The sequence below is a fragment of the Geotrypetes seraphini genome, chromosome 3 (genome assembly GCF_902459505.1).
Source record: "Geotrypetes seraphini chromosome 3, aGeoSer1.1, whole genome shotgun sequence".
Lineage (NCBI taxonomy): Eukaryota > Metazoa > Chordata > Amphibia > Gymnophiona > Dermophiidae > Geotrypetes > Geotrypetes seraphini.
In genome coordinates this window covers 74,092,949-74,110,196 of record NC_047086.1, presented here as the reverse complement: position 1 = coordinate 74,110,196, position 17,248 = coordinate 74,092,949, and the positions used below count along the sequence as shown (strand labels likewise).

General features: G+C 41.5%; 1 protein-coding gene across 1 annotated transcript in view; it reads right to left on the bottom strand.

The window, feature by feature from the left end:
• Positions 1-17,248, bottom strand: part of CSMD1 (CUB and Sushi multiple domains 1) — a 2,397,241-nt gene that overhangs the window by 288,883 nt on the left and 2,091,110 nt on the right. The window contains exon 49 of the mRNA XM_033936341.1: positions 15,522-15,710. Within this exon, the coding sequence (XP_033792232.1) occupies positions 15,522-15,710 (189 nt within the window). The remainder of the gene's footprint in view (positions 1-15,521; positions 15,711-17,248) is intronic.

Genomic DNA, 17,248 nt, shown 5'->3' with positions numbered 1-17,248 from the left:
TGATTCTATAAACAGTTGCTTGGCATCCTCTTTGACATGGAGAGAAAAATGGTCAATGCAAAATCAAAAGGCTCGATGGCCCAAGGAGCTTGAGTGAAAAGTATGCTGAAAACCGTTGTACCCCCTGGGGTGAAAAAGGTCTCAAAGTGGCCCAAAGACAAAAAAAAAAAATTGAAAATGAAGAAATTAACTAAATACAATAAAATGACTAAAAAGTGAGAAAAATAAAGAATTATGAAGAAAACTATAATAAAATAAAAGCAGGAAGGCACAAAAAGATGTCTAAGTTTGACACACTGAGGAGAAACCAAAGACACAGCTTCTCAGCTCCACAGAAAACTGAGAACTGATGGTCCCATGAGTTGACATCAGGCGGGAAGACACCATCACGCATATGGTATGGACACTGCCTAAGGGATGTCAGTTTCCATATCAGGTTCTGTGGATGATGTCACCCACATGTGAGAATATAATGCCTGCTTGTCCTCGGAGAATTGGTTATTACCCTACTTATACATTCTAAATATCATTATTTAAATATTCAAATGGCAATTTTGGAAAGCTGCACATCCAAGGGGTATTGCTTTAAGGAGCTGTCCTCTAAAGCTCAAATTTTGCATTGTGAGGTAGTTTTTAATGTCAGAGAGGGAAAACAATTCCCTCCTTAAGTTTTCCTTCAAACCCCAGAACAAATGAGTTGATGAAAAATCTGGGCGTGACATTTTGAAACTTTTCAGGGTTCTCCACAAAGTGCCCCCTATAAACCTTGGCATGATGCTACATATAAGTAGCACTAATCTAAATACACTATTTATGTGGAGGGGCATAATCAAAAACAACGTCTAAGTCCCCTTTAGGCCTAAGGCCGTAAGCGTACAAAGTAGGTAGCAGGGAAATGTCCATTCTAAAACAAAAATGTCAAAAATATGGTTGTTTTTTTTCGAGAATAGCCTACCTGTATATTCAGCAGTTTAATCGCCCAGACCGTGACTATGTTTATGCTTACAACACATTCCTGACCAAAAAATGTACTAAGTCCCAATCGCCCAAAACAAGATCTTTTAGGCGAAGGAGGGGCCAGTCCTTCACCTAAAAGCACAATTCTCTAACCGGCATCTGTCATAAACAATGCCGGTTAGAAAATCGTGGAACCGCCCCCCTTCCCCACAATGATCGCAGCAAGAGAGATTCCCCCATACCCCCCTCCCTGAACCCCCCCCATGCAATCGCACTCTTCATCGGCAGCAGGGATTCCCAATCCCTTCTGCCGGACAACCCCCCCGAACCTACCACACAATCACGCTCTTCACCGGCAGGAGGGATGCCCAATCCATCCTGCCAGACAACCCATGAACCTGAACCCCTGCCAGACTGCCCAGCCCACCCCTGAACCCCCTCCCCTCCCACCCAGTCCCCCTCCCCTCTACCAGGACAAAGTCAAAACATATAAGCTCCGTCTTGCAACCTGTCAAGCTTTTTTGATTATAGCTGCCAGACGACTAAGTCTAGGTCAGCCCACATCCCGCCCACTTCTCATCCTTTCCACTCCTCCTTTTTGCTTGGGCATACAGAGGCAGTGAAAAGGCCTAAGTTGGTTTTAGATACATCTAAAACCAGTTTTGATTATCAGTCCTTGGACGTCTTGTCTTTTTGATTGTACAAGTACCGACTTAGGCCGGTTTTTGGACTTTTTAAAAAATTTATTATGAGTCCCATAGCCTTATTTACATATATAAATATATAATTTACATTTGTAAATTGTAAGTAAACCTTCTAAAACTGCATTTTAAATGTTAGTCAGTATATGTACATGTGTACTGCAGTTGATATTCATTTGTGTAGCTTTGTAGTTCAGTTGAGAACTTGACAAACTTGAGCCTTGGATGCATTTTTTTCCTATGATTTAATTTTGCCTTTGCTTTTCCTTTGAAAGCTACAGGTCATGATGACTGCATTGATTACTCAGTTACTTCTTCAAGCCAGAAGCAAACATAATGGAAACATGGATCGACGTTTTCAGCTATGTGAGCTAAATTTCAATTTCTTACTATTGCCCTTTAGGGAAGCAGAAGGCTGAAAAATATATGCCACACAAGTTACCTGCACTGCCTCTTTACAGAGACAGTATGATCAAATCAATTGTCCTCAAAATGGAAATACATATGGGAGCAAATTTCTATAGACCACACAGAGGTAAAGTCAATAGTAACTTGTGTGCTTTTGAACAGTTAGTCCGTATTTAAGAAAAACTACCCAGGTAGTTTCTTCTTGAAAATTAGCTAATGGTGCATGGACACAAAGATACCTGTGAACTTTGCCCATACAACTTGTGTAGGTGGGTTCCAGAGTCAAAACTGCATCTATTCAATTACAGACTCAGCTTACAAGTACGGTACTTATTTTTCCCTAACTCAAAAATATTCCCCTTAGAACAGCTATTTCAACAGTGGCTATATATAGCATGTTGTGAAATTATAGGCCTCATTTTCAGCTGGGGTTATCTACCATTTAAAGTTAAGAGCTAGCCCAGTGTTTACATTAATACAGTTTGTATATTCAGTGGCACTATTGCTTATACTATATGGGGCTGATTTTACAAATGGGTGTCTCGATTATATGTGGTGGTAGGCATCCTACTGCTGTCTCACAGTCAATCGGGACGCACATTAAAAAAAAAAAAATGCATGTGGGGAAGGATGCCTATGTTGCAGGAAAATGCTGTCCTACATTTAAGGTGTCTGTTAGTAAAAGTAGACATGAATCTTCTAAGGAAGCTGCCACTGAGATTGACGTCCTTTATAGAATCAAGCTCTTTATGTTAACACAGTGAATGTACTAGTGATCATGGCCCGGATTCTGTATAGGACGCCTGGGACGGGCATCCTATACAGAATCGGGCCTACACCTGCCTAAAATAAACCCGATTCTGTAACCGATGCCCATGTTACAGATGCTGGTTAAAGAACCGGGTTACTGTAGATGCAGCTGCTATATTTATCACGGCAAGGGAACTCCCTTGCCACGATATGTATAGTGGCTATGGCCTTGAGTCCTCCCACCCCACCCCCGAACGATCGTGGCAGGAAGAAGCCCAACCCCTCCTGCTCCAAGATCCCCCCACGAAGATTGCAGTAAGATGGAGCCCAACCCCTCTTGCCTGAAGATCCCCGCCCCCCCACCCCCTCGAAGATTGCGGCAGGAGGAGCTCAAAGAGGGGTTGGGCTCCCTCCTGCCCAAAGATCCCCCTACCCAACTCCCACAAAGATTGTGGCAGGAGGGAGCCCAACCCCTCCTGACTGGATTCCCCCCCACGAAAATTGTGGCAGGAGGGAGACGGGGGAGTCTTCAGGCAGGAGGGGTTGGGCTTCCTCTTGCTGCAGTCTTCAGGGGGGGATGGGGGTCTTCGGGCAGGAGGAGTTGGGCTCCCTCCTGCCGTGATCATTCAGAGGGATAAGTTTAGTGGCTGTGTCTACTTACAATGTAGGCCAGCATTTTGCTGGCCTATATTGTACGTGTCTCCTGCTGGCCTAAGGAGACATGTACGGCCGCCTAGGTTCGCCTAAGGGTATGCCTAGCCTTAGGTGAGCTTAAGGGCCTCCCTAGGCTCCTGGAAGCACCTTCAATATATGTGGCCTGCCTGGGGAGATTTTTTTTTTTAAATGTGCATCCCGATTGGCTGGTTAGACAGCTGTAGGATGCCTACAGCTGTCTATAATCAGGACACAGTTTGCAGAATCGGGGCCCATATGTTTAATATAGGCCTGCTACAGTCCATTCCCATTATCTCATTATTTATGGTAGTACGGTTCGCAAAAAAATGTTTGCAAACTGTGAAATTGTGAATAATGAAATGTTAGTCTATGGGAAAATAGAAGTTAGGCTCCAGCAATACACGTTGTGCCTCAAAACTGCAAAAAAAAAACCCTCCTTTACAAAGCTGTGGTAGTGTTTTTAGTGCAGACCACCGCGGTAACAGCTCCAACACTCACAGAATTCCTATTAGCGTCCAAGCTATTACCGCCCCAGCTGGTGCTAAAAACGCTATCGCAGCTTTGTAAAGGAGGAGAAAAGTGAACAGTGGATTCTGTTGAGAAAATAGGGTTAGGTTCCTGCATGGGACAATACTTAAAGAACCTATAATTCACTCTCCGGACACTTGGGGGCCATATCTGGAAGCAAAGTCTGACCACGAGGTAAAAGTGAAAGGGCGTCTATGTGAATAAAGCAGCACAAATGGGGAATACTGGTTGCAATTGATACAACCACAGATAGGTGAAACTGTGCACTGTGAATGTGCGAATAACGAGAACGGACCGTAATTGCCAGGACAGATTTGTTTGGAAATAAATTTCAAGGCTTTTAAAAAACTTTTGAAAACATATTTGTTTAATTTAGCATTTGGACGAGATGTTAAGAACATAAGAACATAAGAAGTTGCCTCCACTGGGGCAGACCAGAGGTCCATCCTGCCCAGCGGTCCGCTCTTGCGGCGGCCCATCAGGCCTAATTGCCTGAACAGTGTCCCTGACTAATTTTGTAACTGCCTCTAATCCTATAATCCTATCCCCAATACCTACCTCTACTCCTATCTGTACCCCTCAATCCCTTTGTCCTCCAGGTACCTGTCCAGACCCTCTTTGAAGCCCTGTAGCGTGCTCCTGCTTATCACATCCTCCGGTAGCGCGTTCCATGTATCCACCACTCTCTGAGTGAAAAAGAACCTCCTGGCGTTTGTTCTAAACCTTTCCCCTCTCAATTTCTCTGAGTGCCCCCTTGTACTTGTGGTTCCCCGTAATTTGAAAAATCTGTCCCTGTCTACTCTTTCTATGCCCTTCATGATCTTGAAGGTTTCTATCATGTCTCCTCTAAGAATCCGCTTTTCCAGGGAGAAAAGCCCCAGCTTCTTCAGTCTGTCCGCAGAATGATCACATTTACTGAAGTTGTCTGGGAGATAATGAAGAACTGGCTTTGAGAAACAGTAATACAAAATTGTATTAAATGGTTGTTTAGATTTTAGATAGACTGGTTCTTATATATTGATGGATTCTCTTTTATGATGTAGTTTATTGTAAACCACTGTGAACAGTTGAATGCTAAGGCAGTATATCAAATGTTAATAAACAAATATTTTAGAAACAATACATGCGAATCATGACAATTCCTAAACCCCACTCAAACCATACCCCAAACATGTTTACACATGGGTCTCACATAAGTATGCTCTTTTTTGTCACTTCACATGTGTAATCCCTGGGGTATTTTTGTAAGAGTCATTTTACATGTTTTAATATGAAAAAAAAAAATCCTCAATAAGATTACCTCCTCCATGAACTAAATGGGCATTTTTTTTATCCGTATAATAACAAAACATACTAGCATATAGATAAGCAAGCTATTTGCCAGGTGTCAGGAAACATATAACTAACATGGTCATATGAAGCTACCCTTCTTCGGGCGGATTTCAGAACAGGATATCGAAGCGCACAGTTCCTTTTGGAAATGTTCCTCATAATTCTGGAAGAAAACCCCGTTTTATTTTCTCACAGAGGGTATATTGATGGGATACTTTTATTCAATAAAATCAAGTTGAAATTTATAACAGCATTTCTTATTCCTACTAAGTTAAATATGATTTTAAAATAACCTTCTTTGATCAGAGAACACCTAGGCAGAATGGTATTACAAGCACACCTTCCTCATTAATAACTACATTTTCTGCTCATTCACCTCCTAAAATGAATTTCATACTAATGGGCAGTCATTAAATCTGGCCTCCACCTCCAGGCATAAACAATTAAACTCATAAATACAGACCATGACAACCATTCAGTATTTCTAATTATTGCTAGACATATGCATGTATGCTAACAGTTACTGTAAAAAGCCTGAAGCAATGAATACTTATAACATTAGCTTAATCACTGTAAGGATAGCATAATAAAACTGTTGAATTGGGATACTCGTATTTGCAGACAACCAGGAAGAATATGAAGCAAGATTATTTTATCTCCAAGAACACACTATGGATATGATGAAATAATAGCGCTAGAAAACTCTGGTAAATTCAGGATGAATTCATATGGGATGCCACTGTATTACAAACTAAAGTCTGCATAAATGAATCTGAAATGACACTTTGGGACTGCAAAGGGATGAATTTATAAAAGAATGTAGAGCATCAAAAACAACACCGGTTACAGAATCCACACACACACACCCCAGCAATGATCGCGGCAGGAGAGATGGCTCATCTCCCCTGCTGCAATAGCAATACCACCATGCCACATGCGGCACTTGGGATCACTACCTCTCCTGCCACGATCCACCCCTCCTCCCGATCGGATCAGGCAGGAAGGAGCCCAAACCCTACTGCTCTGGCAACTACCCACCCACCTGACACAATCGGGGCAGGAGGGAGCCCAAGTCCTCCTGCCCCGGCGACTACCCACCCACCCGACAACGATTAGGGCAGGAGGGATCCCAGGCCTTCCTACCCTAGGTGCACCCTCCCATGATTGCTCCCCGAACCCCTGTTTGGCCCCCCTCCCGCTGACCCTGCAACCCCTTGCCGACCCCACGACCTCCCACCCCCCACCCCCCTGTACCTTCAAGAAGTTGGCCGGATGGACGGGTCCCAAGCCATTGGTCCAGCAGGCCTGCCATCCGTCAAATGGTGGGCCTTAGGGCCTGATTGGCCCAGGCACCTCAAACCCTGCCCACAGGAGGGGCCTAAGGCTACTGGGCTGATTCCAGTTGGTCCAGACGGGGTTGGCGGGTTGGGGGCTGATTGGTGGTTCAGGGAGGTGATTGTGGGGGGGAGGTGCGCCGAGGGCAGGAGGGCCTGGAATCCCTCCTGCCTGTATCTTAGTGGGGGTGGGGGTAGGGGGGTTTCGCCAGGGCAGGAAGGCTTGGAGTCCCTCCTGCCCCGATCATGTTGGGCGGGTGGGTAGTTATCAGGGCAGGAAGGCTTGGGCTCCCTCCTGCCCGATCTGATCGGGAGAAGGGGTGGTTCGCGGCAGGAGAGATGGCTCATTTCTCCTGCCGTGATAGCAATCCCACGTACCGCATTTGGCAGCACTTGCTGGTATCGCTATTGCAGCAGGGTAGATGAGTCATCTCTCCTGCCGCGATCATTGCTGGGGGTGGGGGTGGATTCTGTAACCGGTGTTGTTTTTGATAGATACCAGTTACAGAATCCAATTTTTATGCGAAGGACTGGCTCCTCCTTTGCCTAAAAGGCCTGGCTTTGGGCGTTAGGGACTTAGGCTTTTTTTGGGTTTATTATATGTCTAAAGTGTAGACGAAGTGGTGGTCTGGGCGTTTAAACAGCTGAACGTAGAGGCAGGCCATTATTTAAAAAAAAAAAAAACACCTCCTTTTGGACGTATTTTTGAGAATGGACATTTTCCCTGCTTATACTTTCAATGTTTAGGGCCTTTTTTTTATTATGCTCCGCCACGTTTATAAAAAAAAAAAAAAAAGACATTCCCAATAGTATGGTCCTGTTAATTATTATCATGCAGATTAACCCCAAAATGCTTAGAGGTCAATGAGTGCCATTTTGCACCTGCAGCTAGACTATACCCCTGGGTCAGGAGGGGGGGATGGAGAGAATCATTGGAGGTTTCTGTTGGGAAGGAGAAGCATTAGGGGGTGCTGATTTGGTGATGGGGTGAATCAGGACAAAGGGAATGAGGGGACTGGAACAGGACTAAGCTTAAGAACAGGAATATAGGAGGGATCATAGCAGGGGGGTTAGGGAGATCGGAGTGGTGAGATCGGTTTGGTGACTGGTAGATGTGACCCAGAAGTTATATGGGTACTAGTCAATAATTCTGAGCCAGCATTCACATTGCTATGCAGCCAAAGATAGGATAGTCTTTTGTGTAGTCCTATCTAGTTATTTAAATATGTGGGCATCAATATTGCCAGTACCCACATGCCTCCTGACTCATCCTTGATTCTGCCCTTAGAATTCCCCTCAACGGCCTGTTGTTGAGTTGTGCGGTCTGAGTCAATATTCAGCAGCATTGCCCAGTTAAGTTTCTCCTAATGTTTTGGTTGTAAGCACTTACCTAGTTTGCCTATGCCTTAATCAACATGACTTTTTAATTTGGTATTATGAAAATGCAATATCCAAGGGCTGTATTTTAGTTTAACACTGTATAACATGCTTGAATAAAATAATGATTCTTTGCTAAATGATCTCTCCACACTCATGTTAGCAAATATTACAAGCATTAAATTTTGCCTATGCTTGTTTATTATTTATTTAATACCTTTATATCCTGCATATCCAAAAATCTATGTGGGTTACTTTCACTCTCGATATAAAGATGGGAGTTCTCATAACGTGAATGGGGAAATAACCTCAGACACATAGATCTGGAGTTGTTCTTCGAAAGAAAGGCATTCATACCCCTCCCTCCAGCCATGGATCACCCTATTCACTTCACATCAAACACAAATCAAATCAACAGAAACAAGGACGTTGCAAACTTGGTTGCAACTTTATGAATTTTTAACAACTTCAAATTAGAAAACAAATTCAGCTTTTCCAATGTATTCACAGTTCCAGATGAGCTTAAAGATGTACAATTAGATGGTGTTATCATAGAGGTACAGACAGCACAGTTACTTACTGTAACAGGTGTTATCCGAGGATAGCAGGCAGATATTCTCACATGTGAGTGAGGTCATCCATGGAGCTCGGTCCTGACTGTGAAAAGTGCACTGTCACTTTAAGTTTTGCAAAGCTTCGAGACTGCTTGCACCACATACGCACGAGTGCCTCCCTGCCTGATGTCGGTTCGCAATTCCTCAATTCCATAAGCAAGCTAAGAAGCCAACCAGGGGAGGTGGAAGGGATGTGAGAATATCTGCCTGTTGTCCCCGGATAACACCTGTTTCAGTAAGTAATTGTGCTTTATCCTAGGACAAGCAGGCAGCATATTCTCACATGTGTGACTCCCTAGCTTACTGAAATGGGATGGAGGGAGAGTTGGCCATTAGGAATAAAATAAATTCTGTAATACTACTTGGCCATAACAACCATCACATCTGGAATAGTATTCTAGACAGTAGTGAGATGTGAATGTGTGAATTGAGCTGCCTTGCAAATATCTTCAATAGGAGTGGAGCATAAGAAAGTCATTGATGCAAGAGTAGGTGAGGCCGATCTAAGATGGTGGACGTGTAGCAGTGGCGTCCCGGCTATCTCTTTTTACTTCAAAAATTTACTGCTTTTTGCTTCTTGCAAGTTCCTGACTATGCCCCATACTAGGAGGAAAGGGGCCGTGAGGATATCTCAACCTGCAGCCCTTACCTCTTCACCTTCTTTACAGCAAACACTTCAGCGTTTCTTAGAGCCCCGGAACGCCGCTGACCCTCAGACTTCCCACTGGCGGCAAACCTCCACAGTGGCTTTGAGTGAGGGAGCACTCGAGCCCTTGGATTTGAAGACATTACATTACATTAGAGATTTCTATTCCGCCATCCTTGTCACCACCAACGATCTTTGCACCGCTCTGTCCAGCGGGAGGGCAGAGCAGTGACTCGTTCTCCGGTGGGGAGGAGGGAGTTGCTCCGGAGCAGGCAGCGGGCGCAGCTACACTCTCGGCTGGAGAGCAGGGGAGTAAGAACTCTGAGGGAGCTGAAGCCTCAGGAAGAACTCCTGCTAACACCCTGGATATCCTCCTGGAGGCCATAAGAAGAATGGAAGAGAAGATGGCTTCAGTTGTTCAAGTACTGGTAATCAAAATAGACTCCTTTACTTCAAATATTGAAAAAGTGAAACAAGAATGCTTAGAGAAGGTAGACTCTGAGACTATTCCTTTGAAAAATGCCATTATAACTATAATTAGAGACCAGACTACTCTTTTACGCAAGATAGAAATGATTGAAAACTACAATCGTCGTCTTAATTTAAGAGTTCTGAATTGTCCAAAAATTCCTTCTATATTACTGATTAACGTCTTTAAAAAATTTCTGGTGGAGAATTTCTCTTTTCCACTAGATAAATTACCACCTATAAACAAGGCTTATTACTTATCAATACCAAAAAGAAATACTGGCTTGGAAGAAGCACCCGTTTCTGAAAATGTACCACTTTCTGGGAATTTTCCAGTTGATATTAATTTACAAAATTTAATAGCAGTTTTGGAAGATTCTTTCACGGATGTAAAGGGCAGAGCTACATTAATTGTAAACTTTATATTTGAGCAAGATCTCAATTCAATCATGAGGCTATTCTTTAAAAACTAGGTACACCTTTCTGTGGTCAACGTATATGGCTACACCATGATGTTACAAAACCAAGACAAGAAAGGCGTAAGCTTTTTTTAGCAATGCGAGAAGACACAAAGAAGTTGGGGGCTACTTTTACTTTAGCTTATCCTTGTAAATGCATAATTAAATATATGGGTTTAAAATATGTTTTTTATGCACCTGATCATCTAAGATCCTTTTTGGACCTTAAGGGGTTAATCAGAGGTGGAGAGCCTAGCTCTAAAAAATAAAATCTGGGAGGTGGGGGGGGGGGGGGGGGCGGAACGACGTATTAACCCTTTTTCTTAATTTATAATTTGTAATTTTTCTTTGATTATCTCCTTGTAACTGGATCATTCTCCTAATTTGAGGTCTATGAAAGAGTTATAACCATAAATAATTGGTTTTGTTTCTAACAGTAATGTGAATATTTCTTCTTTTAGCCTTTTTTACATAATGGATTATGACTCTGTATTGCTTTAACAAGTTGTATTACTTATGAATAATATGATAATGAATAAAAATAAAATAAAAAAAAAAGAAAGTCATTGATGCTGCCATAGCTCAGACCTTGTGTGCTGTAACACATCCCCCAAGCTGCTCTTCCCCTTGGATATGTCTCTTCCTCTCTACAAAACTAAAAGTCTCCATATTAAATACCCTCTCTCATTCCAAGAAGGCAATGCTAATTAGCCCATCTTGAAGCCTTATGAGTCATCAGCTTCCCCATCTCTCTTAAGCACAGCCCCCTGGGATTCAGAGCACAAAGGCTTCTGGGAATTGTAGAGGTAAGAAAACAAGGCAGTCAGACCCAGGCACATTTGATTTGCCCCTGACACAGCCAATTCTGGCAAAACACAGCCATGTTGGGCAGTTTTTATATTCTGGACATATGAGGTACATTGAATAAAGATTGTGTGATTTTATTATATATGGTCTGCTTCTTTTCTACATGCCTTCTGAGAAATATAGTCAAAACCCTTTTTAAAGGGACCAAAGTTAAATAGTATGTCTGAACTTGAACATAGAACATTCCCTAGTTTTTCTACTTTTCTGGCTGTATGTACAGTGGATCCTGGGCTGCATGTAACAATAAATACATAAATAAAAAGTATAATTGTTATTTATTAGATGTTTGTTTAAGCTATTTCAAATAAAATCAGCATCAATAAAGGTAAAGATAGTGCTTTGTATGAGAACTGCATTCTTCATGTTTTTGGTAGAGGAAGTTAAGCTAGATTCCAATTGAAGACAGAGAAAATGAAATACACCATCTGACATTAATTATATAACCTATGTTTCAGACAAGTCCTAATTAAAATTGAAATTCTTACACTGTACTGTGTATCTACCCAAGGAGCCAGACACTTTACTAATGGGCAGAATTCCATTCCATTTCTAATTAATATTTAATACAATTAGGATGTTTAATTTCACATTAAATTCAATATGATCAGCTTTACCGATATTGGTTTAAATTTAAGGATTCTGCATCAGAAGCATCTAATTTTAAAGAGCTGAGAGCTAAAAATTGTGCCAAACATTTCTGATTTTAATTAGTTTTCAATGATGAGTCATGCAAATTAGTAAAATGTTTTTGTTCTAGATGAATTTATGCAGCTCTCAACTAGAATAACAGAAAGACTATAATAGATTTCTATAATTTAAGTAAATAAACCAAATAAAAACAATTGAAAAAGGCCTCAAATTTATTTGTGTTGTGTGCATATATTACATTTATGCTATACATATTATTAAATGGGGGAGAGGGGGTAGTGCAAAGGGCTAAGAACCAGGGAAACTTAACCATTCATTGCCCTGGGTATAGAATAATAACCTAATACAGTATAATGGATTCAGTTCTATAAATGGTGCAAATCTATAAAAGTTACTCAGTGATAAAGGTTACTCAGAGTTGGGTACTATTTAAAGAATAACATTTGGCACCAGGATCTGCACCAACTTTTAGGTTTGAGGATTTACATCAAAAACACTGGTGCAAATTACTGACCCTAAATTATGCAAGAATCTCCCTTATTCAAGTTTATTTAAATGTGATATACTGCCTTCTGTCGTCTGAGTAGTTTACAACTTTCTTATATCTTAAAGTTAAAATTAACGTTTTGGTCCTTAGTATTATCTTTTTTTGGCCATTCTCGGATATAAATATGTCCACATAAAAAAACGCACAAAAGTTTTCCTCTAGGCAGCCTACATTCTTAGTAAACTATTCAGACAGCTGAGCATAGCTGAGGGGCTCTTGCAAGAAGTACTGCAGTGAATTTCACATTAAAAGTACCAGGTACAGATGTCGCTATATCTTGCTTATATTGTATGGTGAGCCCTCCAAAACCCACCCAAAACTCAGGGCTCCTTTAACTAAGCTGCGATAGCGGTTTTAGGGTGCGCAGAATTTCCGCACGCACTAGACGCTACCGCCAGCATTGAGCTGGCATTAGTTCTAGCCATGTAGCGCGGGTTTAGCGTGCACTAAAATTCTGTGCGCGATAAAAACGCTATCGCAGCTTAGTAAAAGGAGCCCTTAATGTAACTACCTGTACACCACAACAATAGCCCTTATGCCTGCAGGTGTCATCTTAATGTAGAGACAGTAGGTTTTTGAGGGCTCACCATAAGAACATAAGAAGTGCCGCTGCTGGGTCAGACCATCATGCCCAGCAGTCCGCTCACGCGGTGGCACTCTGGCATAATATGGTGGCATCTGTACCTGGAACTTTTAATGTGAAATTCATTGCAGTAACCTCTGTTCTCTGAGCTCAAATGTTTGTGCTAACATCTGAAGCTGCTTGAGCTGAGAACTTTCAGCACTCCCTCATAACACAGGCTAGAATGTACTGGGTTTTTTTTGGGGGGGGTTACATCTTTGGGTGATGGGAGGGGGGTCGGTGATCACTGGGGGAGTAAGAGGGGTCATGCCTTCATTCCTCCAGTGGTCAACTGGTTTCAAGTTTCAAGTTTATTAAAAGTTTGTTGTACATGCAATATCAAATACTTCAATGCGTATGACAATTTAAAATTGGGAGACAAAATAAAACAATTTGTACAATTAGATATACTTTTAGATTAGATTAGATTGTACAATTAGATTTGTACACGACTAATTAGCGATACAAAAGGGAAGAGGGGTGAACTATAATCTTTAAGAAAAGTAAAAATACATTTAAGGAAAAAACAACATCAGGAGGGTAATGAAGAATGTTTTAAAAATATGGCTAAGCCTAAAAAGAGGATAAGGGAGGCTGTGACCTATAAATAAGGTCTGGTTAAAATTAGATATTTGAGCCTGGGATTAATGATAGATGAATTATCCTATCTATGACTCAAATGCGTCTTTGTACAGGTAGCATTTTAATGTGCTTTTAAATTTTTCTAATGAGGTTTCTCCACGTAAATAGATTGGCAAATTGTTCCAAAGCTGGGGTGCTATGACTGAAAAAATTGTAGCTCTTCTGGTGCCTATTATTTTTAGAGAAAGGATAGTCAGCAATTGCTGTTCCGTTGATCTCCGTGTCCTGGCTGGAGAGTATGGTATCAGGAAACAATCTAGAAATATCGGTGCATTGGTTTGTTGGATTTTGAAGGTTTATCAGTGCAAATTTATAAATTATTCTGTGCGAAATTGGTAACCAGTGTGCTTTTCGTAGAAGAGGTGTGACATGATCATATTTTTCAGAATTAGTAATAATTTTTATTGCTCTATTTTGTATAATTTGTACCCTTCTTATTTCTTTCTGAGTTATGCCATGATGCAATGTATGGCAGTAATCCAGCCTAGAAATAACCAAGGAATGAATTAGAATGCTAAGAGCTTCTGGTTTTAAGACTTTGGATAAAGATCTAATAATAATAATAATAATAATAACTTTATTTTTGTATACCGCCATACCCAAGGAGTTCTAGGCGGTTTACATTAGATTAACAAAAAATTACAAGTGGTTTAAAAACAATTGAACAATATTAGAGGCAAGCAATAAATAATACGTGGTTCGAAAACAATTGAACAATATTTGGAGCAAGGAGGTAGAATGAAGTTAGGAGAAGAGAGGGGGGTAGGTTAGGGGGGGGAGACGTAACTTATAGAAACAGTTTTTAACTACGGAACTGGTCAGTTTGGGTACTTTTTTAACATTGATGTTTTTAAAACAGGTCCAGCTCTTAACCTCTAAAAAAGCCCAGGACATTTTGTTAAAAGGTCTGATTATGCCTGACGAGCATCCAAGTCCTAAGCCTGCCCAAAACATGCCTCTAACACACCCCCTTAAGATTTGGACACACTGGAGAACAAAACAACCTGAAAGACATCTAGAAAGTCTGTTTTGAGAATGCCCACGTGGACGTTTTTGACTAGTAAGACTTTCAAGTGCTGTGTTTTGGATGTCTATTTTTTTTAATTTTTTTTTTTAAATGAGACCATAGAATTTTAAATTGATTCCTGGTAGCCAGTGAAGTTTTTGCAAAAATGGTGTGATGTGGTCATGTTGCTTACCCCCTTCTATTAGTCTAGCTGCAGCATTCGGAATGAATTAGAGCTTGTATAGACCCTTTGTAGTCAGACCTGTGTAGAGTGCATTACAGTAATCCAGTCTTGCTGTTATCATGGCATGAGACAACACTTGCCTTCCCAATGTAGGGAGACAGGCAGCGTAGTTGTTGCAAATGACAGGAGCAGCTCTTGAAGAGTGCCTGGATTTGGAGAACCAGAGTAAGTGATAAATCTAGCTGTATATCCAGGGTTCCTGAATTGTGATTTGAGGGGGAGTTTGTATTTCCCAAAAGTTATTTTGATATCAGGTATGTGCCTACTTGTGTTAGGAACCTATAGAAGTTCTATGGGTCGCTATGATGAATTTCATTATAGTTTCTCTCGTTCATCTTATAAATGTTAGAAATCATGATATTATGGGGCCTTTTATTAAGGTGCACTAACCGATTTAGTGCGCGCTAAATGCTAAGGCGCCCATACATTATAATGGATGCCTTAGAATTTAGCACATGCTAATCTTTAGCACACACTATATCGGTTAGCGCACGTTAATAAAATGACCCCTATATTAAATTAGCCAACTATTTTAAAATTGGTAAGAATATGTTTCTAGTGATGAAAGCCTTTTCAGTTATTACTCATTGAAATCAGATACATGTTAAGAGGAGTTTACTACAAATACAGAAGGATGAACAGACCGAGCTTAATATTAAATAAAACTAAGAATATACATACAAAAAATATACCTCACCTTGACATAGTGGAGGAGGAGAATCCCACTGAAACATGCCGTTTGCATAGTGCCTGCAAGTTGCATTGCTATGACCAACCATTCTGTATCCTGGCTTGCAATAATAATACACCTTGCTTCCAAGTGAGTTTCCTGTTTTATTCATTATACCTCCATTTTTCAAAGAACTGATCAAGCTACAATAAGAAGCTGTAGAAATAAATAAAAATACATTATTTTAATGAGAAACAGCATGAGCCCAATATCCAGCCAGTGTTTTGCTGACTGCAGCCAAGATAAAACCGCAAAATTCAATGCTGGGCCACATCTGGGCTCTGGCATTGGATTTATGAGTATAGGGAGCCAGTTAAAACATAACCAGATAAGTGTAATATTCTGCACTTACACCCTACTTTACAAAGCTGTGCTAGCATTTTTAGCGCCGGCCGCTGTGGTAACAGCTCCAATGCTCTTAGAATTCCTCTGAGCGTCTGAGCTCCTACCGCTGCAGCCAGCACAAAAACGCTAGCATGACTTTGTAAAGGAGGGGGCTAATTGGCTATGAAGACCCACATAGAGATAGGACTGCATTTACAACATATATCATAGCATGTAGCTGGAAAATTCATGTGTACATATATGCATATACTGTATATGACTGTATTCTGGCCATTTACATGTATTCCCGGTGCCTAAATCTTGGTGCCTTTTTTACAAAATTATATTTATCCCCTAATTCTATATTAACATAAGCATCACCATACTGGGGCAAACCAAAGAGCCATCAAGCTCAATATCCTGCTTCCAATAGTGGCCAATCTTAGTACCTAAAAGAAAATGCCATTTGCACTGATTATAGAGTACTAGCATGAATGCAATAATGAAGCACATATGTGCCAGTTGGAGGCTAAGGGGCTCATAATTGAAACTGAAAAGTATGTCTAAAAACCCACCCAAGCTTTTTAGACAAATCTAGGGACGTTTTAGGCCTCTGAATGCCATTGTGCACCCAGAGCTGAAAGGGATGTTTTTTGAGGAGTGGTTAGGACTGGATGTAGGTGGGATGTGGGCCGACCTAGTCTTAGTCGTCCTGCAGGGATATTCGAAGGTTTGACGAGACTGCCTACACCATATGTGTCAAAATCTGGCCCGCGGGGTCATAGAATTTGGCCCATGAGACAATTAGCAACTTATTATAAAGCTGGCCTGCCGGAAGTCATCAGTTGAAGATTCGGCGCCTCAAGATTTGTAAATCTCACGGCCGCCATTCTGTGCGACGCTGTGTGCCCGTCTATGCTCTTTACTGCTGTTGCCTGCACTCACCTGGCTGCCTGCACTTAATCCTCCTGGCAGACATTTACTTTCGCGGCCATCTGGTCTTCCTGACTGACTGCACTTAATCTTCCCGGTTGGCTTTCATGGCCACCTGGTCCTCCCTGCTGCTGGTCATGCCGACTGCCTGCACTCTCCTGGCTGCCGTCGATGCTGAAGACTATATCAACTCCATCTGCCTGCTCTCTACTGCCCCATACTCCCGACTGCCTGCACCCTCCCAGTAAGTCTCCCGGTAAATAATTGGTTTTGTTTGATTGGGTTCCATTTTAATACTGTATGGTGGGGAAGGGACTTGCAAATAAGGTTTTTGTTTGATTAGGTTTGTTTGTTTGTTTGATTAGGATCCATTTTTTTACCCCCATTGCAATGCTGGTTGGTGGGGAAGGGACTTTGAAAAGAGGTTTTTATCCAAA